At 43.3% G+C, this 24,398-nt stretch overlaps 1 protein-coding gene across 2 annotated transcripts in view; it reads right to left on the bottom strand.

Annotated features, from left to right (window-relative positions):
- PCSK5 (proprotein convertase subtilisin/kexin type 5) overlaps positions 1-24,398 on the bottom strand; it is a 507,981-nt gene that overhangs the window by 96,867 nt on the left and 386,716 nt on the right. For both annotated transcript variants that reach the window (XM_055426904.2, XM_088837941.1), the window contains exon 21: positions 3,311-3,413. In XM_055426904.2, coding sequence (XP_055282879.2) covers positions 3,311-3,413 — 103 coding nt within the window. The remainder of the gene's footprint in view (positions 1-3,310; positions 3,414-24,398) is intronic.

Genomic DNA, 24,398 nt, shown 5'->3' with positions numbered 1-24,398 from the left:
TTAGCAGTGAACCATTCTGAGTCCAACAGGCCTCATGGAAAGGAAGAAGGTGGTAAAACCAAGTGCTTGAAGAGCTGCCGGAGGTGAAGTTCTCAACATTGGCACTAAATTTTCCAGAGACCCCAGTGTGTGTGTGTGTGTGTGTGAGAAAGAGAGAGAGAGAAGTGAACTGAAACAGAAAAGATGCAAGCTAGGGTTAGCTGGACCTCTCTGTTGACTGTTGGTTTGCCTAACTAAAACCATCACAAGAATATTTACTGTAATTTCTTGGTAATGTTGTAACAGTGACATCTGACAAAAGGTTTTTTTCCTCCTGAATTCTTGAAACAGATCAAATAAAACATTTGAGGGTGGGTCAGAAAACTTTTACATGTTTTTAATTAGTTCATGGAGTCTGCAATTCCTTCAGGACTGGGTTGGGAAATTATCTTGGGCAGTGAGGCCCATGATATTATAGAGCTATCGAACTGGCCAAAAAGTTCATTCGGATTTTTCCATAAGATGTTATGGGAAAACCCAAACAGACATTTTGGCCAACCTGATATATAGCAGTGACAAAGACTATACCCCAAGTTTTTAACCATCTCGAAGGAGCAAAATAAACCCAGAGGTTTGTAGAAACTGTAGTGGCAACCCAGTCCAGCATTCTTGCCTGGGAAATCCCATGGATAGAGGCTCCTGGTGGGCTGTATATGGTCCATGGGGTCACAAAAGTCAGACTCAACAAGTGACTAAACCAGCACCACCACCAAAGGGAAAACCAGAAGATAAAGAAAGGGCTTTTCAATTTCCTGTAAAACAACTTCAGAGTTAAATTATTTTTTTAAATTTTTATTATGGAAAAACTTAAACGTGTAAAATAAACAAGACATAACAGAAACCGCCCCCCGCCCACCAGGTACTCATCTTTCAGCTTCACCAGTTATCGGCGCATGAGCAATTTTATTTCGTCTACATTCCCACTGATTTGCTTCTCTCTCATATTAAGAAAACCTCTAAGTTAACATTTCTTTCCCAGATAAAAACTCCTTTAGGGATGACCTTTATTCTGTCAGTACTAGAGATCCTCCAAAAGTGTAAGAATAGAAGGAAACTCAGAGGGCCCAGTAGTCCTGTTTGTCCCATTTGCCCCACCTTACTGCTGCCCCATGTCCATTCTCTGCCGTTCTCTGACTTGCTGTGCCCTACTAGTGCCCACTAGAGACTGCATTCCTAAGCTCCCTTTCCTCACTTGTAAGTGGTGTTTCCCTTTGGGATTCAGATGTTTCAGACAAGGAAACACCAGCAGGAGATCTGAGGGTGGGAAGAGAGAGGCAGTGAATTATTCCTTCTGGAGCCATAGCTTAGGTTCCCCCTTGCATGGTTCTGGAGTGGTTATGTCCCCTCCAGCTCCAGTTTCTATCAAGTCTCTTTTCTTCTAAGGCTACAGGTTTTGCTTCAGGCCTAGGGTGTAAAAGCTGTCCTTGTGTTCTGGTCCCTGAGTGTATCAGCCCTTGACTTTGACCCACCTCCCCCAAGTCACCTATTTAAAAAAAATTATGGACCTTGTACCTAACTCAGAACTGGACATAAAGCAGGTGCTGAAGACTGTCTTTAATAGACCTGATTCCAGTCAAGAAAATACTTTGGAGAACACCTAAAGAAAATACCTTGCTGCCCTTTTGAGAACGAACAAGTCAATGACTCTATCTTTCAAAATAGTTTCTGAGATCTATACATTTGTTTTTCTATCTTCAAAAGCTAAACCACGGGCTGCTGAAGCCAAACTATCCAAATGGCCCAGGAAACCTCCGATCTTCTTGTACCAGTGAGCTTAGATTTTTTTAAAATGGCCATTGATGGTAGTTGGACTTTTTCTCATTTCTGGTGAGCCTGGGACAGTCATGACTTCTGCAGTATACACTGGATGATGGTAGCTGCCTTATTAAACAAATACTAACAAACAAGTTCCCTTGCTTCAAAGATGTTCAAACATGCTGTAGGGTTTGATTGTTGATATGGTGAGGACTTAAAGGAGAAACAGGAGAAAGAGAATGTATTTTCAAAATGGTGTCTGTGTCTAAGAATATGCCTCGAAGCTGACTTAACGCAAATTCAAGAGGCATAGCTATCTTAAAAAGACACTTAGAAAATGTTATCACAGCATTAAGAATTCCTAGTAAGACACTTCTTTTGTTTCTTTCTTTTCCTCCTTCGCTCCTTTATTTCTTCCTTTCTTTTTTCCTCTTTCCCTTCCTTTTCCTCCCTCCCTCCCTCCCTCTTTCTTGTCTTCTTTCTGAGGGAGCTATTTGGAGAGCCAGGCTCATGATGTTAATTATATACTTTATCAGGTTTGGTAAAACATATATTTATTGATTCATTACTGTGTGCTGATCACTAGAGAATAAAGAGACAAATACACAGCGGTTCCTGCTCAGGGTATTAGGGTCCAGATGAAGAATTAGATGAAATAACTCTTGTGCATGGCAGAGGGGATGTCCATGCTAGAGATTTACTTGTCACTGGAGCCGCCTCATTATATTGATCTTGGGAGAGACCCTGCTTCCTTTGCATTTATCAGAGCAGTGATGAGACCAACAAATATTACATACTAGAATTATTAATAGAGGAGTATTGATTAAAAAATACAGTGTGCTCCCAACTCTCTTCACTAGAGATTCTCAGTGATTAGCAAAGATGCTCGTCCCATTCAGAGATTTGCTATTTCCTCATTCGTTCAGTTATCAAACATTGAGTGAGTACCTACTATTTTCTTAGCACTGTGATAGATAATGGAGGTACAAAGATGAGTATTTTAAGGGGCTTACAGTCTAACAAACAGATTTGTGAATCAGTGTCTTAAAATGTCACAAGTGCAATTATGGAAATTTGTACAGAATATAGGGGACATAAAGGTGAGGTTTAATTCTGTTGGAAAGAGGTAACAAATGTTTCATAAAACAGTTCACCCTTGGATTGAGTCTAGAAATGTGAGTAGATATTTTATCAGCAGATGGAGATGATAGTTGAAGGATGGGTGTGCAGAAAGGGATGAGATTCTAGGCATCAAAGCCACCACCACCTTCATTGATGAGAAGGCTTATCTAGTATCCAGGGAACCTATTCTTATGGTGGTTGTGGGGTACCATGGCAAGAGGATGCAACAGAAGTCAGCTGTAGCCAGACCATGGTGGTTTTCTATGTCAGGGGAAGGAATATGATTCTTTTTTTTGTGTTCCCAAGGGGTGCCTCCAGGTGGTAAGGACCTCTTCTCTCCATCCTGCCTCTCATGAGCTTGCAACCCCAGCAGATACTGAGAAAGGTCACTCACCGCGTGACAGGGCAGCCTGTACAGTCTTCCTGGGTTGGTCCTCGGCACTGGGCACACGAGGCTTCGCAGATCTGGCAGTGGCCATGCTCATCGATGTATTCTCCTGGGGAACAAAATCTAGTTGTTTATCTTATTTCTACATGAGAGCAGCCAGATCCCTCTGTGGCTGTGAAGAAACAGTGGAAACAATTCAGAAAGAAGAGACCTTGAATGGCTCAGCAACCAGTCCTAAATCCTGACCTTATGTTGTTGTTCAGTCGCTAAGTCATGTCGGACTCTTTGCAACCCTGTGAACTGCAGCATGCCAGGCTTCCCTGTCCTTCACTATCTCCCTGAGTTTGCTCAAACTCATGTCCATTGAGTCGGTGATGCCATCCAACCATTTCATCTTCTGTTGTCCCCTTCTCCTCCTGCCTTCAGTCTTTCCCAATATCAGAGTCTTTCCCAGTGAGTCAGCTCTTTGCATCAGGTGGCCAAAGTATTGGAGCTTCAACTTCAGCACCAGTCTTTCCAATGAATATTCAGAGTTGATTTCCTTAGTAGTTACAGCTATTACTCTCCCAAGGGTCCCAGAAGTTAGAACATCAGAAAGTTACAAGGCAGTGACATAATTTTGAATCTAGTCAACATGTGTTATAGATGTGTTATGTAAGTGTTATATGTGTTATATAAGTACAAAGAGGCTGGGGTGGGGTGTCCCACAGGACCCCTTTACTGAGTTCCTACTACCTTTCCTGTTAAAACCTGGGGGCTCCTGGCCCACAGAGACCCCAGGTATAATCCTGGTTGAGATCAAGCCACAGGCATAGCCTGTCCAGATCTTGTCCCACTGCTCCAGGGTGAGGGGTTGATTGTGATTACTAGTCAGAAATGCCAATTGAATCTTGGCTGACATTGGACAGATGTGAATTGCATCTCACCCTGAGAGAGTAACAATTAGGAGATAGCCAGAGAAGTTCATCTTTCCCAAGGAAAAACCCATATGAGGCCTTCCCACATGAACATTCCATAAAAGTTTCACAAACTTGGGGATATCAAAAATATTTTCACATGGCAAAGGCAGTGGAGAGAAGCCAGCCTTACTGCTGGTGATAATCCAATAATGGGTCTCCATTCATTGAATTCAACCCTTTATTCACACTACATTGTCATTGTCTTAAAAAGAATAAAAAGGTGGAAAAATGTCTCAGTCAGATCTGAAGACCCACTTTGTATGATTTGGAAACTGATTACACCCAGGAAATATAGTTTCAGATTTCGGTTGAGTTACGACCTTCACTTGCCCCCCCTACCTCACTTCCAACTTTCACAGCCCTGTAAGCCTGTTGAATGTTGTTAGTTTGAGATCCATCCAGCCAGAAGAGGGATGGGGCAAGACTTGCCCCTGGTTAAGTCACATGGTCTTATCAAACCCCAAGATTCACAGCCTGATTTATCATAGTTGCCTTGCAAAAAGCCCGGGAAACTTGAACTTTACTGATGAGGAGCAGAATGAAGTCCACCTCTGCCTTTCCCCATAGCTTTACTGAACTAGCAGAATTGGGTAGGGCAGACCTTACCTACATAAATCTTCCACTTGCTAGCACTAAACCACAGAAGTGAAAATGAAGAGGCAACTAGAATTTGCCTTTACATAGCAGAAAAAGCCTTTCACAGAGACTGAGTCTACTGGTTTTGTTAATGAATGGAAAAGAATATATACTCAGAGCACAGCAAGCATGTAACAGTGGCCCACCCTGCATATCTTGGATTCTTTTCTTCCTTTCCAGGATGCAGTGTGGACCAGAAAAGTGTAATTTTTAGAATGGGACTGTGGTTCTTAGCCCAGGAGTGACTCCCAGAAGCCTAGCCCCTAAAGAGTGAGGAACCAGATGTGCAGGTTGTTCACTGCGCTAAAAGCCCAAAACATCTAGTTGAGGCGGAAAACCACCCCTCCCCCCAGGTTCATCTCACCAAGCCAGGCACTCTGGTGTGGGCAGCCTCTGCCTCTGTAGGGAGCACCCTTTACTAATTCACACAAAGCTGTTAGAATGGACTAGTTGTACTTTTGGTAATCAGCATCCTGAGGCAGAAAAAGCTGGGATTTCTATCTAGTAGGAGTGGTGGTTTCAAAATGGGACTGTCTCACTCAGTTATAACACAAGCATTGTATTTCTGCAGCCTTCTATTTATTTACTCAGGTTCCCCCATTTCACCTCTTTGTTATTGCCCTTGCTGAAATCTCTTCCATTTTTCCTGAGGGAGGCACAGTTAGTTGAGCCGTGTGATTTTCAGGACAGGCATCAGCAGGGTAAAGAGCAGAGGAGGACCCAGGGCGGACCAGGTAGGAAGAAGCAGATCATGCTTACATGGCCAATGAAAATGATCTGTGTTTACAGAGTTAGGTGACAGCTATGTGTCTTTCAAAAGATATGTGCTGAGTGCAACAGGAATGGGAGACAGTCACAGAGACTCCTAAACCTAAGGAAAATGTATTCTAGAGAAACGTAGGATCATGGCGAACACAGCTCACTCATTCATTCGTTCCATGGATATTTTTTGAACTTCTGTGTGCCAGGTACTTGGTGAGATTTAGATACGCAAATTTCAAAAGGCCCTTTTCTTGGTTTTGCAAAGATTTTGGGGTAAAATGATTTGTAAACAGATAGTTATAATACAAATGCTGGCCACATGCCTTTGACTTCTTGGACAGGCTAGGTTAAAGTCTTAAACAAAAAAGCAAGGGCACATGCTAGACTCTGCTAGACCTAGAGGCAAAGACCATCCCTTTGCCTTGGCACCCATGCCTGTAGGAACTGGCACAGTGATGTGGGTCTCCCAGCTCCTAGTATCCATCTACCTTAACCTCCATGATATATCAGAGTCAATGCTAGGGCAGGATTTTAAACTAAATACACCTTGCTCTGCTAAATCGAATGCTACTTAGCTGGTTCTGAGAGTTATCCCATGTCTATACCCAGAATCTCCTTTGTAATTACAGGTGATGCATGGCTAGGTCAGGCAAGGGTTATCCAGTTATTTCTGTGAAAATTTTAAATTCTACTCTGTATCTGATTTGCCTCCTCTTTGGCAAAGCCAGTAGGTGGCACTGACAGCTTGGACTTGTACTTCTTAATCTGCTTACCTATTATGGCCTCTGTTGGTGTTCACAGAATGGCAACTTAGATATAATCATCACTTGGAATTGCCCCATCTCTGACATTTCAAGTACACACTCCAAACTCAACCTTCTTATGCTCCACTATGAATCTAGCTTACCCTAGATGGAGCCCTAGGCTGCTTGGTCATCTTTTTCATTCATCTGTCTAGTTCCCTCTTGCATTCCTTATTTGGACTAGGCCAGCCTTTCCAAGGGCTTCCCTGGTGGCTCAGACCGTAAAGCATCTGCCTGCAATGTGGGAGACCGGGTTTGATTCCTGTGTCGGGAAGATCCGCTGGAGAAGGAAATGGCAACCCACTGCTGTATCCTTGCCTGGAGAATCCCATGGGCAGAGGAGCCTGGTAGACTACAGTCCACAGGGTCACAAAGAGGCGGACACGGCTGAGCAACTTCACAACCTTTCCAAGACCCAAGTCCCACCCATTTTATCCCCACTGTTTCTCAGAATGTGATGTCACTATTTAATTTGCTGTTAAAATACTGAGTATCCCTGGCATCTTTTTTTTTTCTTTTTCAGTGTAAAAGTTCCTGTGTTATTCACTGTTCGCTTGTCCCCTGTCTTTGAGGAAGTTAATGTTTTTTTTTTTTTTTCCTGGCCATTGTCAACTCTCTGTCTAATGCTCTTAGTCTTTCCTCAGGGTATTTCCCCACCAGTCTTTCTTTAGTGTTTTCTTCACGTCTTCATCCTCAGATCTGTAAAAGTTCTCCCCAACCTAAAACCTTCCCAAGCATTTTTCTTCCCTAATAAGTGACTCTTCAAGCCTTTTCCCTTTTACCATTTGGAAACTAAATGGAGAAAACCTCATAACCCAGAAGCTTATGTAAGAGAGTCAGCGTAGGACAACTAAACTGTTCATCTCTCTCCTGTCTGCATGCCTCTTAACTTGAGAGCAAGTTCTGGCTTTAGAACAGATGAGAAGAGAGGAACCTGCCCCATTTTTCATATTTATGTAGATGTCTGATTAGTTACATAAACTACTACCCCCAGTCCAGCCCTTGGAGGCACAAAAGTTCCACTGCACATTTGAAACCAAAAAAAAAAAGGAAAAAACCCAGATTCCAAGAACGTAGTTACTTTTTTTTTTGGTTGTTGGAACAATAAATTCTTGTCATTTGTCTTCATTGCACAGTGAAGCTGAATGTTTATGACAGGTGTGATATACAAAATTCTTAGGAAAAATCACTTTTAGCACAGACTTCAAGGGTCAGTATTTTTGTTCTCCACCTCACCCTACAAGCTCTTGCTTCTGGTGTCTTCATTTATTATTATCATGTCCAAATTATCTTTCTTCTGTCATCAAAAAAATTTTCACTCTCCTTTCAGTTTCTTTCTCATCTTCTAATATCTCAAAGGACACTGAGACAGTAGGGTCTCTTGGTTGGGAATGATGTCTCTGCAGACACAGCTTAAAAATTAATACCTGTAAAAGTGGCTTAGTCTGCCTATTCTACCTCTTGATGACATTGCAGAATGTGCTTGTTTCAACAAGTCTAAGTTATAAATAAACTTTATGAAATCATCCAGAATAGGTGAACATTGATTACATCCTCCACAGATACTAAATTTGATCGAGACTCACATGACAATATTTTTTAGGCTTTCATGGGCCAGAAGAGCTTCATGTCTCCCGTGGAAATGCTATGCTTTCTTTTGTACCTTGTAATATTTCTTTAATGATTAGAGCCAGATTTATTGTAATATTTAAGCAAATAAATATATAAACTCAGTAAATTAATAAACATATAAGTAGATTATAATGTGAGTTTAAAACAACTTTTTATCAAGGGTGATTAATTAGAGAAAATCAGGAGGGACATTGGATAAGAAATCAGCCATTTGGTTTTCGATCCAGTTATTTCAGTGAGCAACCTTCAGTTCAGTTCAGTTCAGCCACTCAGTTGTGTCCTACTCTTTGCGACCCCATGAACTGCAGCGTGCCAGGCCTCTCTGTCCATCACCAACTCCGGGAGTCCACCCAAACCCATGTCCATTGTGCTGGTGATGCCATCCAACCATATTATCCTCTGTCATCCCCTTCTTCTCCTGCCCTCAATCTTTCCCAGCACCAGGGTCTTTTCAAATGAGTCAGCTCTCTGCATCAGGTGGCCAAAGTATTGGAATTTCAGCTTCAACATCAGTCCCTCCAGTGAATACCCAGGACTGATCTCCTTTAGGATGAACTGATTGGATCTCCTTGCAGTCCAAGGGTCTTCTCCAACACCACAGTTCAAAAGCATCAATTCTTCTGCGGTCAGCTTTCTTTCTTAGGATACCTGAATTATCTGTAGACCTCTGTTTAAGTGCCTTAGCACTCAGATACCAGAAACCATAGAATGTGACCTTCCTGAATGTCTCTACAACCAGAAGTGCTAATCAAATAATACTGTTTCTCTGCGGGGATGTCAATAACTAGTTTCCAACTTAAGATACCACTGTGTGAAGATAGTTTCATGAAAAAAAATCTATGTATTTATTGCATTTCATCAGCTTAAATAAATATGCTCAGTAACACTTTCAACTAGTTATAAGTTATATACTAATGAAATAGTTCAGGTTTTAAAGCCTCGTTAACTGTGGAGTTTTATAGCAAGACTCAAAATATGAGGCCATCAACCGAGACTGTAATATCTTCACTTAAAAGTCTACACAATTATTCATCCTTAAAAAGGAAGGAAATTTCTTATACATGCTACAACATGGATGAACCTTGAAGACATATGCTAAGTGAAATAAATCAGTCACAAAAGGGCAAATATCACATGATTCCATTTATATGAGGTACCTAGAGTCATCAACTTCAGAGGAGCAGAGTAAAAGGGAAGTTGCCAGGAGCTGGGGAAATAGAATGGGGGAGTTAACTGCCTAAAGGGTACAGAATTTCAGCAGGGGAAGATGAAAATGTTCTTGTGATGTATCCTTGGTGGTAAGGGTTGCACTACAGTGTGAATAGTAATTAATACTGTAGAACTATACATTAATAATGGTTAAAAAGTTAAATTTTATTTTTAAACTTTTTATTTTGTATTGGGGTATAGCCAATTAACAATGTGGTGATAGTTTCAGGTGAACAGTAAAGGGACCCAGCCATACAGATACATGTATCCATTCTCCCTGAAACTTCCCTCCCCATCCAGGCTGCCACATAACCTTGAGCAGAGTTCCCTGTGCTATACAGTAGGTGTTTGTTGGTTATTAAAATGGTAAATTTTATATTATGTACATTTTGCCACACACACTAAGTCTACACAATGTGTTTATTTCTTAGCAGGACAATACTTAATTTTAACCAAAATCTCAGGATTATCAGCCTGTGGAGATGCATTTGAAAAGCACCAACCATCTTGGGGACCTAGTTTGTTCCATTGAGTCTTGGGAGACCCCTTATATTAATGGAGATAAATGAGTAAGTGGATAAAGCTTGTGACGGTGGAGAAATCTGGCAGCTGGCACACTCTTTCCTTTCTATTAGGATTTACAAAGATAGAGTGAACATCAAGCGACTCAAAGGAGAAGTGTTTCCACAGCCTGGAGGTGTCTGGGGGCTACTGCTGCTCTCTCCTGACCTGCCATTGATTCCCCCTTTTACTCCCCCATTAGTTCAGTTCAGTTCAGTCGTGTCTGACTCTTTGTGACCCCACGAATCACAGCACGCCAGGCCTCCCTGTCCATCACCAACTCCCAGAGTTCACTCAAACTCATGTCCGTCGAGTCGGTGATGCCATCCAACCATCTCATCCTCTGTTGTCCCTGTCTCCTCCCACCCCCAATCCCTCCCAGCATCAGGGTCTTTCCAATGAGTCAACTTTTCGCATGAGGTGGCCAAAGTATTGGAGTTTCAGCTTTAGCATCAGTCCTTCCAATGAACACCCAGGACTGGTCTCCTTTAGGATGGACTGGTTGGATAGGCTTTTCTAATTGATGAAACTTATCTTTGCTGATCTCATTGCATTTTCATTCTCAGGCACTAGTATTCTTCTGTGTGGTTTGGGCAGATGCTCTGAAAGGCTAGTCTGGCACCCACCGCCCACATATACGGACACTCCTGCAAAAAGGATATATCATAAAATGTGGATCCAGCACATTGCAAATATTTAGTTTCCCTCAACCTGCATGTTGTCTGAAGAGTAAGGAATCAAGAGTTGATCCTTTGAGTTTTTCTGCTGTTGGTGTTTGGACCCTGACCACAGGCTTCTTAAAAAAAATGTGTCCAGTGTATGCACCCCAGTGTTCATTGCAGCACTATTTAAAATAGCCAGATCATGGAAGCAACCTAAATGTCCGTCAACAGAGGAATGGATAAAGAAGATGTGGTACTTATATACAATGGAATATTACTCAGCCATGAAAAGGAATGGCAATTGTTCCATTTGCAGAGACATGGATAGACCTAAAGACTGTCATGCAGAATGAAGTCAGAAAGGAAAAAACAAGTATCCTATAATATAGCTTATGTGTAGAATCTGGAAAAATGATACAGATGATCTTGTTTGCAAAGCAGAAATAGAGACACAGATGTAGAGAACAAATATCCAGATACCAAGCGGGGAAGGGGATGGATGGGATGAATTGGGAAATTGGGATTGACATATGTACACTGCTTTGTATTATATGAAATAGATAACTAGTGAGAATCTAAAAAAAAAAAATGTATCTAGTGTGAAGTCTTGGCCAACATACCTGAATAGAGTGGTGATATAGCAATCACCGGAGAAGGCAATGGCAAGCCACTCCGGTACTATTGCCTAGAAAATCCCATGGATGGAGGAGCCTGGTAGGCTGCAGTCCGTGGGGTCGCTAAGGGTCGGACACGACTGAGCGACTTCACTTTCACTTTTCACTTTCACACAATGGAGAAGGAAATGGCAGCCCACTCCAGTGTTCTTGCCTGGAGAATCCCAGGGACGGGGGAGCCTGGTGGGCTTCCGTCTGTGGGGTCGCACAGAGTCGGACGCGACTGAAGTGACTTAGCAGCATAGCAATCACACAAACTCCCATTCACTGACACTTACCATGTTAGAAATAGTGTTCTATATAATGTTTAAGCCAAACAACAGTCTGTTTTGTAAACGAGAAACTGAGGCTCAGAGAGTTGAAAATCTTGCATAAATTCATTCAACTGGATCAGTCACAGTGTTGGGTTGTGACCCAGATGTGTCTGAGTCTGATCCCATGCTCTTTCTGCAAGATTTCCCTGGTACAAATTCATTTCCACTTTTGGAGTTCCAAGTGGCTTTGCTATTTATGAAGAGAAAGAACTGAGTACATGCCTGCTCTAAACCACTTGATGAGGTAAGGGTATCAAAAAGGAATTCACTATGTAAACAAATGAACTTTGAGCAGGCATGGTGCACTAAGCAGATTTACTCAGTGATTGAATATACCCTCTGAATTTATTTTCTCTGATACAATGGCCACCATTTATTAAAAGACAATTCTGTTTATTGAATCTAGATCTTACAAACAGCTTATTCTGTCTACTAGGTTATAAGCTCTTAAAGGAGACCCCTCCACTTTTTTTTAATGAATAAAATAATTGGTTGGAGCTCTGCAAAGGGATTTTTCTATACTTAACTGCTGTCTAAAACCAAAATAAACTACCTCTAAGAAATAGCTTACAATCAGAATTATAGTAACCTCTCTCTGGTCCCTCAATTTAGATGAAAATTTAGTATAGATGGACTTGTTCCTGTATATCTTTTTCTTAATTAAGAGAACTTTGCATTGCCTTTATGTTAGTGATAAATCACTCTTAAGTCTTAGTTGAAGTGAAGTGAAAGTGAAGTGAAGTCACTCAGTCCTGTCTGACTCTGTGCGACCCTGTGGACTGTAGCCCACCAGGCTCCTCCGTCCATGGGATTCTCCAGGCAAGAATATTGTAGTGGGTTGCCATTTCCTTCTCCAAGGGATCTTCCTGACCCAGGGATCGAACCCGGGTCTCCTACATTGCAGGTCTCCTACATTACATTGTCTTAGTTAGGGAAGCTGAAATTAAAAAGACACTGAACAGTTGATTCTAGAATCAGGCACAAGAGAACACAAGAGGCATGAGTGTGATTATTATCTGTAATTAAACAAAATAAATGTACAGAGCCTATTGTTAAATCTGTGGATGAGGGAAACTGTGAGCACTTTCCCACAAGCAGGGCTCAATGGGTAGGAACCATTTTTTTGCCCATTGGAGGTATACAAACTGTTGTAATGCTCTCTGCTCTCCCTGTAAGTGAACCTAGACTCACTACAGGTTCTTTTGGGCACTCCATCCCTCTCTTCCTTGGAGGTAAGGTTTGATCCCCCCAGTGTTCAGTGTTCCCTCCATTTGTACCAGAGAGACCACTCATGGGAGAAACCGTACCGATTCTGATACATTCATTGTAAGGGGTTATGTGAGGTTCAATACCCAGTGCTGGAAGTAAGTGACCATAATTTGGGAGAATGACTTGCTTACCTTTTGGAAAACATGGTTGATTACCTGAGGCAGGTCACGCTTGGGTGACACTTATTGAGAAAATGAGTGACTTGAAAGGAGAGGTTGTTGACTAGAGCTTCCCATAAACCAGTGAGTGATCATGGGTGCTATGAGGCCTTAAGGACTGTATCATTTCCCTGCACTTCAGACCTGATAAAGATGGCAGGTGAAACTATCAGGGTTGTGGCCTGTGGAGCCTTTCTGACACTTTTGAACTAAACAAAGGTCCTAGCCCATGAATTGGCTGAACCTAAAGTCTTTCCCAAGGATCTTAATACAATCTAAATGTTTTCTGTGATGGTGGAGTCCTGAACACAAGCACAGGATGAGACTGGTTATCATCCACTTTCTTTACTGCTGCTGCTGCTGCTAAGTTGCTTCAGTCGTGTCCGACTCTGTGCGACCCCATAGACGGCAGCCCGCCAGGCTTCCCCGTCCCTGGGATTCTCCAGGCAGGAACACTGGAGTGGGTTGCCATTTCCTTCTCCAGTGCATGAAAGTGAAAAGTGAAAGTGAAGTCGCTCAGTCGTGTCCAACTCTTGGCTTCTCCGTCATGGGATTTTCTAGGCAAAATTACTGGAGTGGCTTGCCGTTGCCTTTCCCGACTTCCTTTGCTGTGGTGACCCAAAGAGCCTCCCTAAATAACCGCTTTTATTGGTTGTTGGTTATTTTATTGGTTAAAAAACTTGCTCATTTTTTTTTTTTTTTAAAGCGTAAGTTGGTGCAGCCATTGTGGAAAACAGTGTGGAGGTTTCTCAAAAAACTGAAAAATAGGACTACCGTCAGTTCAGTTCAGTTCAGTTAGTCGTGTCTGACTCTTTGTGACCCCATGAATCACAGCACGCCAGGCCTCCCTGTCCATACCAACTCCCGGAGTTCACTCAAACTCATGTCCATCGAGTTGGTGATGCCATCCAGCCATCTCATTCTCTGTTGTCCCCTTCTCCTCCTGCCCCCAATCCTTCCCAGCATCAGAGTCTTTTCCAGTGAGTCAACTCGTTGCATGAGGTGGCCAATGACCCTGCAATTTCACTCCTGAGTACCTATCCAAAAAAAAAAAAACCCCAAATGCCAATGTGAATAGATAATGCAGCCCAATGTTCATAGCAGCATTGTTTACAATTGCCAAGATATGGAAGTAACCTAAGGGTCCATCAACAGATGAATGGATACATGGTATATATATGTGTGTGTGTATAAAACACTACTACTGTTCCATAAAAAAGAATAAAATTTTACCATTTTCAACACCATGGATGGACCAAGAGGTTATTATACTAAGTGAAATAAGTCAGACAGAAAGACAAGTACTGTATGATATCTCTTGTATGTGGAATCTAAACTAGCGAATATAACAAAAAAGAAACAGACTCATGGATACAGAGAACAAACTAGTGGTTACCACTGGTAGCAGGAGGGGCAGTGCACTGGTGGGAGAGTGGCTGTTACAAACTACTGGATGCAAGATAGGCTCAAGGATGTATTTTACAACATGGGACTATAGCCAATATTTTGTAATAGCTGTAAATGCAAGTTCAGTTCAGTTCAGTCGCTCAGTCGTGTCCGACTCTCTGCGACCCCATGAATCACAGCACACCAGGCCTCCCTGTCCATCACCAACTCCCGGAGTTCACTCAAACTCATGTCCATAGAGTCGGTGATGCCATCCAGCCACCTCATTCTCTGTTGTCCCCTTCTCCTCCTACCCCCAATCGCTCCCAGCATCAGAGTCTTTTCCAGTGAGTCAATTCGTCGCATGACGTGGCCAAAGTATTGGAATTTCAGCCTTAGCATAAGTCCTTCCAATGAACACCCAGGCTTGATCTCCTTTAGAATGGACTGGTTGGATCTCCTTGCAGTACAAGGGACTCTCAAGAGTCTTCTCCAACACCACTGTTCAAAAGCATCAATTCTTCGGCGATCAGCTTTCTTCACAGTCCAACTCTCACATCCATACATGACCACGGGAAAAACCATAGCCTTGGCTAGACGGACCTTGGTTGGCAAAGTAATGTCTCTGCTTTTTAATATGCTATCTAGGTTGATCATAACTTTCCTTCCAAGGAGTAAGCGTCTTTTAATTTCATGGCTGCAATCAGCATCTGCAGTGATTTTGGAGCCCAAAAAAATAAAGTCTGACACTGTTTCCACTGTTTTTCCATCTATTTCCCATGAAGTGATGGGACCAGATGCCATGATCTTCGTTTTCTGAATGTTGAGCTTCAAGCCAACCTTTTCACTCTCCTCTTTTACTTTCATCAAGAGGCTTTTGAGTTCCTCTTCACTTTCTGCCATAAGGGTAGTGTCATCTGCATATCTGAGATTATTGATATTTCTCCCAGCAATCTTGATTCCAGCTTGTGCTTCTTCCAGCCCAGCGTTCCTCATGATGTACTCTGCATCATGACTCTATGGACATGAGTTTGAGTGAACTCCGGGAGTTGGTGATGGACAGGGAGGCCTAGCGTGCTGTGATTCATGGGGTTGCGGAGAGTCGGACACGACTGAACGACTGAACTGAACTGAACTGAACTGATTCCAGTCCATTTTAGTTCACTGATTCCTAGAATGTCAACGTTCACTCTTGCCATCTCCTGTTTGACCACTTCCAATTTGCCTTGATTCATGGACCTAACATTCCAAGTTCCTATGCAATATTGCTCTTTACAGCATCGGACCTTGCTTCTAGCATCAGTCACATCCACAACTGGGTATTTGTTTTGCTTTGGCTCCATCCCTTCATTCTTTCTGGAGTTATTTCTCCACTGATCTCCAGTAGCATACTGGGCACCTACCGACCTAGGGAATTCCTCATTCACTATCCTATCATTTTGCCTTTTGAATGCAAAGTCACCTTTAAAAACTGTATAAAAATTTTTTAAAAATTAAAAAATAAAATGAACATAAAAGCCCAAACCCATGGTCTTAAGCCCATCAAGGCACCACTACTGTCCCTTCCCCAACACCACTGCCCCTGGGAAGGAACATCCTCAAATTACCCTTCTACTCTTGCTCTGCAGTAACACATCCAAAGTACTGTCTTTATCTTTCCTCTCTCTTCCTTAATCTTTCCTTTTCCTTCCTTAATCTTTCCTCAAGCCCTGCCTGTTAATACTAAGTTGCAGACTAATTGCTAATTAAGAGAAAGTGAAGCTCCTGGAAAGAGAAGGAAGTTGCCTTCGAAGGCCTAGGGCTCCATCTGCACCTGAGCTGGTAATTGACAACTTGGTCTTTCATTGGGTCATCATTAACTCTCCCCATCCTCAGGCAGGGGATGCTGCCTTCTAAGAGATGGTTCGGTTTGCCTAGTGACAGGTCTGAGTGGAGCATGGCACCCAGCACACCTCAGTCCCTTAGTGACCGGGGAAGCATTTGATGAGTCAGGCTGCCATATGTTTTGTTGAGAGTAACCAGATTCTACTTTTGAAAAGACTCAAGTGTGGAAATAAGACAGGGAACAGAAGTTTGCATTGTGCCTACAGTGGAGTGCCAGCCTAGGAGGAAGAACTGTCTTGGGTAAATGCACAAATTTCAGACTTATCCCCACCACCTGGGTTTGATTTTGGCTTCCTTCTCCAGCTGCCTGACATTAATCAAGTCACATATTTCCCTGACATTCCTCTTCTGTGTACTGTGTATTGTGGATAATATTTTCTTTCTCACAGAATGTGGTGGGGGTCAAATGAGAAAATGGTCCCGAAAGTGCCTTGCATAGTGGATAAAAGAATGGTAGCTGCAGTTATCATGTACTTTGGTGTGTTATCTCACTAAACCTCAAATTAATAAGGTAGGGTGAAGTGAAAGTGTTAGTTGCTCAGTTGTGTCCGACTCTTTGTGACCCCATGGACTGTAGCCTGCCAGGCTCCTCTGTCCTTGGCATTCTCCAGGAAAGAATACTGGAGTAGGTAGCCATTCTTTTCTCCAGGGGATCTTCTTGACCCAGAGATTGAACTCGAGTCTGCATTGCAGGCACATTCTTTACCATTTGAGCCAGTGCAGGAGCTATCAACTTAATTGGGAATTTAAGCATCAAAATGTTAACTCTCTGACCATCACTCATATATCCTGGTCTCACTGGATCCCAAATTGTGCCTTCGTACCCTTGAGGGGACTTGAATGTATTGCCTGCATAGGTCCGTGGCAATGAGGCAACTGAAATTAGCCCAAATTGTGCCTTTGTACCCTTGAGGGGACTTGAATGTATTGCCTGCATAGGTCCGTAGCAATGAGGCAACTGAAATTAGCCCAAATTGTGCCTTTGTACCCTTGAGGGGACTTGAATGTATTGCCTGCATAGGTCCGTAGCAATGAGGCAACTGAAATTAGCAATCTGTATATGGAGAACAATCCCTTCTCAAAGCAATTCAGCTGCAAGACACAACTCGCACACCTCACGTACCTCATGCAGGCAACGTCATCTTCATACATAACTAGCAGCCCCTTGGAGCCAGCCTCCCTCTATCAGAGCAGGCAGCTTTCCCTGCATTTAGCTGTGGAAACTTCTGAGGCCGTGACTATGCCCTTCTCAGGCTGCTGAAGCAGAAGTTCAGGAAGGCACACGAGGCTTCTTCCAAGTAGAGTCTCCCTGAGACGGACACAGAGCGTGGGATTCTGCGCCGCATGCTGGGGTGGGTGCTGCACTTGGACAGCCCGCTTCTCCTTTAGGTGAGAGGCCCAGGACAGGCCCTAGCTTCTTTCCTTGGCTGTCATCGGGACAGATTACAGCGTTCCCGCTGTGTCTCAGTGACGCTGGCACACATAGCAGATGACAGTGGAAGTGGGGGTGGTGGTGTAGGTTGTGAGTGTTGTGTGCTCCGTGTGTGGCCAGGGGGATAGGTGGGGGAGTTCATGTTGTGAGGCAAGGGGCCTCAGACTCCCTGGGTGTCAGAGGGAAGAGTCTCAGGTGCGTCCCTGCCCACCAGCCTCCTTCCTCATGGTTTGTGTCTGATTAGAGCTTTAGGCTCTGCCCAGAGCATGGGATCCAAGACTAGGAGCTCACTTGGCACTACTATAGAATGCCCTAGCCTCCCTCTCCGCTCTTCAGGATTCCTCTCTTTCCCACTGAGCCCCTGGATGACTGTGTGCTGGCCTTTCCTCACTGAGAGAGGAGAGAGGCTGGAACAGGTGAAGTGCTTGAATGTGTTGGAACCAGCTGTCCTAGCTGTGAATCCCAGGGCTCTCTCCTGTGTAAACTTGCACATGTGCTGGAACTTCTCCTCCCCTGGGCCTGACCGCCACTCTTCACAGCCAAGCCCACCTCAAAGCAGACCCTTAGTGTCTCCCCGGGGCCACTGCATCTTCCTGCTTTACTTACATCACTGTCCCGGCTAGGGGAGGGGCTCTTCAGCATCACTGTGGGGGAACAGACCCCATGGTAGGGGGTCCTGGGCCCTCTGGGACCAGCCCCTGGCTTCAGGTCTGCAGCCGGCAGGCGGAGAGGTGGGGCTCGGCATCCAGGACTCCAGAAGCCTGGCGCTCCCTATAAACTCCCTGAGGTCCCCGCAGGCAGAGCTGATGAGTCAGGCTCTCCTCCCCTTCCCAAACTCCCTCTGGCGGCTGTCTGACCTGCTTTGACTCCTTTTTGCTTTCAAGGCTGCTCTTGATATTCATCTTAACCAGATTTTACATGGTGTGATGTGCCTGAGGCCCCTAGTCCTCCCAGAGCAAGAGAGGGCCGGTTCCTGTCTCTGCCGCTCACTGTTTGCCAAAATGGGCAGGCATAAGCTGTGGAAGAGCTGCCCGTGGGCTCGGAAACTTGATCAGTCTTTTGATTATGCAATCGTTGAGTGTCATTTAGGCTGTAATTTCCTAAAGATGAATTTGTAAGAGGCCAGCATTTTCTATGGGATAAATACAAACGCTTACTACGGTAGCACAAATGATGGGCAGGCAGAACTGCTAAGAGGAGCAGAGACAGGAGAAGGATGTCATGTGTGTTTTGGGGATTAGAAGTCCAGGTCCTGGATCAGATAAAAGGGGACCTTTCCTGGGAGAGCTGCTGGGTGCTTTCTCGATGGTTCCACATTTAATTCTCAGAGCCAACTTGTAGAGGTAAGCACTGCTCTCATTTTGAAGATGAGGAAACTGAGGCTCAGGAAATTTAATCTGTCGAAGATCACTGAATTAGTGATAATTCAAATAGCTCACACTTACTCACTCATGGCCGAATGCTCGGAATTGTCCTGAGCACTTGGCATGTATTAAATCAGTCCTTATAATAACCCCAGGGGGAAAGGAGGACTCTGTGTACAGCTGGTATTTTGTTTTTTAAAAATGATCCTCATTTTTCTGTTGAAAAAGTTGAGGCAATGAAATATGAAGTGACCTATTACAGGTGGCAGAGCTGGGACTTAAACCCAAGAGGTTAGATTCCAAACTCTGCTTCTTTAATCCTGGTTTTGCAGTGCTCATTTCCCCAGAAGACAGTGGAAATGGTATTTATCCCAGGCCCTGCTCACTTTCAGTGTCTTGTGCCTCTTTCACAGTACCGGAAATTCGAATAACTGGTGGGGTGTTTGTGTGTGTGTTTATGGGGATAAGTTCACAATATGCAATCCTAGGCACTTCTGTTGTGCAACCTGCACTATTCTTTTTTTTAAATTTATTTTTAAATTGGAGTATAATTGCTTTTCAATATTGTGTTCGTTTCTGCTGTACAATAGCATGAATGGAACATGCTGCTGCTGCTGCTGTTTAGTTGCTAAGTTGTGTAGAATCAAGTGTTCAAAACTTAATGTTTGCCCAGGTCATCTGGTTCTCATTGTACCCCTCCCTGAAGACAGGGCCATTTCTTGTTTCGTTTTGGGTCCTCGTGGCTCTACCTCATGAGTAGAAGATAGTTCCTAGACTTGTTTTGTGTTTTGGGGGGAGAAATTCAATAAATATTTGTTTGTTGTACTGAAATCAGTGACTTGGGCCTGAAAAATATGGGGGAAATGGAGCATATTTCAGGAGGAGAACATTTAGAAAGCAAAGGATTGGGAGACTGGACGAGGCATGATGTTTCTGTGACTCAGGAAAATGTTTGGATTGACTGAAGCCAAAACTGAGTTTGGATAGAGGATACAGATCATGGAACGTCAGACAGAGGTGTATCAAATGAGTGTGGTTGGCCAAAGTGAGCTGTGGAAGATCTAGGAATAGTGTCACTGATGAGAATAACTTTGGTGGATGATCACCCTGTTCAGCGGAGACTGACTGAACTGGGGGCACAGTCTGAAAAGTCAGCTCGGAAGCTGCTTCAGAAATCCTGGAGTGAGGGAGTTGGAGCTATTGCAACCCAAATCATAAGGTGGTTCAAGAAAAGAGTCACAGGCTGTCAGGGAGAGGGGGATTTTGGAGCTTATCTACTCTCACTACTCCCCCTCCCTTAGGGATCAGGCTTAATAGTCTCAATGGTTTCTAGTCCAGTGACTGCCCAGTGTTTGAATGAAAAGGAAAAGGGAGAACTCCTTCTCCTCCATTTTTGGAAAATCCTGTCAGAAATGTCTTTGTAGTTAGTAGACCAAAATGGCTTCTGAGTAAATTTCACATATCAGTCATTTCCAAAGAAGAAATAGCTGCTATGGAAAAAAAAAACCAAACATATTCATGAGAATAGTGAAAAGAATCAGATTTGAGTCCAAGACTCAGGCACATGTGGCTTCGAGTAAATCAGGTAAATGCTGAGCTGTAGTTACTTCAGTGACTGTGGGATTAAAACACATCCTGCCTGGTTCTCTGGTTTATTTGGAGGATCAAGTGATATGCCTTATGACAGTGTTTTGGAAACTTCAAAATGCCTTATAAAGAAGGGGAAGATATGATGATTAATGCTCCATAGGAGGGAATACAGTACAGTTTAGTGACAGACAAAGCTGGATCCATATTCTGACTCTAGCGCTTTCTAGCTGTGTGATTTGGTGCTCTACTTCTAACCTCATTTCCATAGCTGCAAAATGGAATACAAATAGACCTATAGAGTTGTTGTGACAACTATTTGATAAAGGACTCAAAAGCACTTAACATGGAGTCTGCCTGACATATAATAACCATTGAATAAATATGATTACTGATTATTGATAAATGATGGCTCCAGCACACAGGAGATGAGCTGAGAACAAGAAATCAAATCCATGGTCTTGAACTTTAGGGATTAAGGAAACGGTGGTAGCATTGATAGGGCCTGAGAATGTGAGGGAAGCTGGTTGGGATGAACTGGCAGATGTTTTGAAAATGCACAACTCCCGGGATGGTGCTGTGTGTTTATACAGATGCCCCAGGCAGGATTTTGACAGTGGTTGTTTTCTGGGTCTGCTCAACATTGAGCAGCTGTGTTCCCTATCTGACACACGTATAACAAGAGTTGATGTAGTAAAATATAGTGCAGGCGTTCACAGCCCATTCTGCCAAGAGCCATGCCATAAGCAATCAGGAGCTCAGTGCGTTATTACCAGATAGAGTGTCATGTTTAGATGCCAAGATGTGAAAGAAATGTCATCACCTACACATTCCAGTGGAGGGGCCATCCTGTTCTTGGCTGGGATGGCTGTTTGGCAAAAAAGTCAAACATCTGTGGACATTCAAATATAAAACCCATGCAGAAGGAAGGTCAGTTGTTACAAAGGGCTCTTATAGTGATTTCAGATGCTTACTTGTGTTTCATGCCCATCCTATAATATGCTTTTCAATCACTGACGAGTCTCAGGTAAGTGAACTAGCATTAGTAGGTTAAAGGCACATCACACTATCAGAGGCCCTGCTTGTGGAAGGTGCGCTGAGCAGTGTCCTTATAATCAATGCTAATCAATCTGGCTAAGTGCCTGGTAAGGTGAGAGCATGAGTTTTATATTATTTGTGTTCAAGAGAGCGAGCACTTTGAAAAGTCTATATCTCTCAAGAAAGTTTCATCAGTTAACTATCAGGCAAGCTGATATTCACTTAGGAGATCCCTTTTTTACAGATGAAAAAGCTGAAAATGAGAGTTTACACAGTTCACCCCAAATCACTCAGTTTGCCTGTCGCATGTCCATATTCAGCTATGCTAAGGGGAAAAAAAAATAATCATTTGGGAAAACTGTAGAGAGAAATAAAGGCAAAGCAGTACCCAGAGATGATAGAAGTCATGTTTTTTCTTGGTTGGCAAAGGACTTGATACCAGAATGCTGTTGATAGTGACATTCAACTTAGCCTCACATATTAAAATTCTAGAGCTCCATGGGGTCAGAAAGAGTTGAACACGACTCAGAGACTAAACAACGTAAGTCGTCAAAACATTTTGGTAAATAATCTATTTGGAGTCAGGAATGCCAAAAAGTCACCTGGTAGTAGATAGCTCTGTGGAAATGTATGCATTCATTCATTTAACATAATTTTTGATCACCTACTGCATGCCAGGCATGCTTCCAGGGATTTGGGACACAGTGGTGGGCTAGACACAAGTCTCTTCCCTGGTTCAAACACAGGAGGTAGAGAGTAAACCATAAGTACAATGAGCTAGTAAACTTTGTCTAATTAGAAGCTAATCAATGCTACAGGGAAAACAAGGCAAATAGGGCAAGCAAATTGGGGAGTGCTGGCAAGGGATGCAGGTTGCAAATGGAATATAATGAGATCCAGAAACAACAGCTATAGAACCCAAGATGTGAGTGTAGGCATTAAGCTGGAGTTGTTCCGAAAGTTAGTTGACAAGGTTAATTACCAACATGCAGTACAGTAATATTGCTTCCAGTAGGCTAGACAGTTGCACTTCAGAATACACTAGCCCTATTCTATCTAGACTTGTAATATCCGTAGTTAAAAATGACTGCCTTCCTAGACATGTGGTCCCCAGGCAGATTGCCCGCTGTGAGTCCAATTTTTAATGCAAAATGTCTTTCCAGCGCAGAAATGTACTGCCAATTTATTGAAGTTCGCAGAGAGAATGATACTGGTTGACAAAAGCATGCTAAGTAGGAGGGTTATGTTTCAGGAGGTAAAGTGGAGGGATGAAGCAGACAGGGACTGCACATCCAGGCAAGCAGGCATTCCCAACTAAATTCACATCACAGTTTTCATCAACCCACTTTTCAGAGAAACCACCCAGACTGGAAAAAAGAATAACTGCCTGAGCATTCAGAATTACTGTGAGCTACCTAAGGCACTAATAGTTAATATAGTAGATCTATCTTTTGGACATCCAAAGATAGAGTAGGGGGTTAAATGTGATCCAGGGGGTTTAACAGTATTTTTAAGAGAAAGTACTTTAAAAATGAAATTGACAGGGAGATGATGGCTCACTATATGAGGAGGCTCTAAAAGTAAAATTCTGAAAGTATAAATCATAAAGGGTCTCAGTGAGGAAGAAAAGGCAGGAGGTGCGTAAAGAAACCAGTACCACTTCACAGCTAAGTCTGCCAAGTTTGATACTTAGATGTGGAAAAGGAGGCCAGAGCATCCGCAACTTCCTGCTTGGCGCCCTGGTTGCTGTTGGGGGATGGGACGTTGAGGAAGGGCTGCTTAAACTTTCAGTGGCTCTCCAGAGCGCATGATGCTGTCTAGATCCTTTACAGGGCACTTGGGGCCATTCACAGCTGGGCCCTGGTCTGCACCGTTAGCTCATCTCTCTCTCTGCTCCCCAGCTTATTGAAACCAAGACTCTAAGCCAGAGAAACTCCTGGCACTTCCAAGCCCCTTTCTCCAACTCTGTCCTTCCACTCCTAACCTCCTGCCCAGAGGACTGACAATTCACTCTACCATATCCATGGATAGTATTTCCTCTCTGGGGTTTTTTTAATAGTCTATATTGCTAAGTCAGGTTACTTTCTCTCTAGCATTTATCTGTTTCTGGTGGTGGTTTAGTCACTAAGTCATGTCTGACTGTTGCAACCCGTGGACTGTAGCCTACCAGGCTCCTCTGTCCATGGGATTTTGCAGACAAGGATGCTGGAGTGGGTTGCCATTTCTTTCTCCAAGGGGATCTTCCCGACCCTGGGATTAAACCCTGGTCTCCAGTACTGCAGGCAGATTCTTTACTGACTGAGTGACCATTGCAGTATAAAAGCAGTAAAGGCAGGGTTCCTCATTCATTATATTCCCTGTGTCTAGACAGTACTTGGCACATAGTATTAATATTTAGTAAAAAGGTGAGTAAATGAATAGTTTAATTAATTAATGTTAGATAAATGCTAATAAGAGAATGAATGTGTATGTTTTAAGCTACCAAGTTGTGGTCATTTGTTACAGCAGCCATAGGAAATGGGTACACCAAAATTCCAAGGGCACGTCGGTGATAGAAGAGTCTGATGATGTGTTGTCCAAACTCTGGAGTTCCCCACTAGTGCTGTGTGGTTGGGGATGAATTAATAACCTGTCAGTCTCAGGGCAGCAAGCCATGGGGGATACTGATCTTGCAGAAGTGTCAAGACAGTTGCCTGGTTCTCTCTCTGTGAGGTGGGCGGAGGAACCCTTGTAGGCAGGATGCTTCTGCAGAGAGGCAGGCAAA

This window comes from Moschus berezovskii, chromosome 7, assembly GCF_049115385.1.
Source record: "Moschus berezovskii isolate FMDL1 chromosome 7, NW_MosBer_1.0, whole genome shotgun sequence".
In the NCBI taxonomy this organism is placed as follows: Eukaryota; Metazoa; Chordata; class Mammalia; order Artiodactyla; family Moschidae; genus Moschus; species Moschus berezovskii.
The sequence above is the reverse complement of the archived record's forward strand: the minus strand, read 5'-3'. Positions and strand labels throughout refer to the sequence as shown.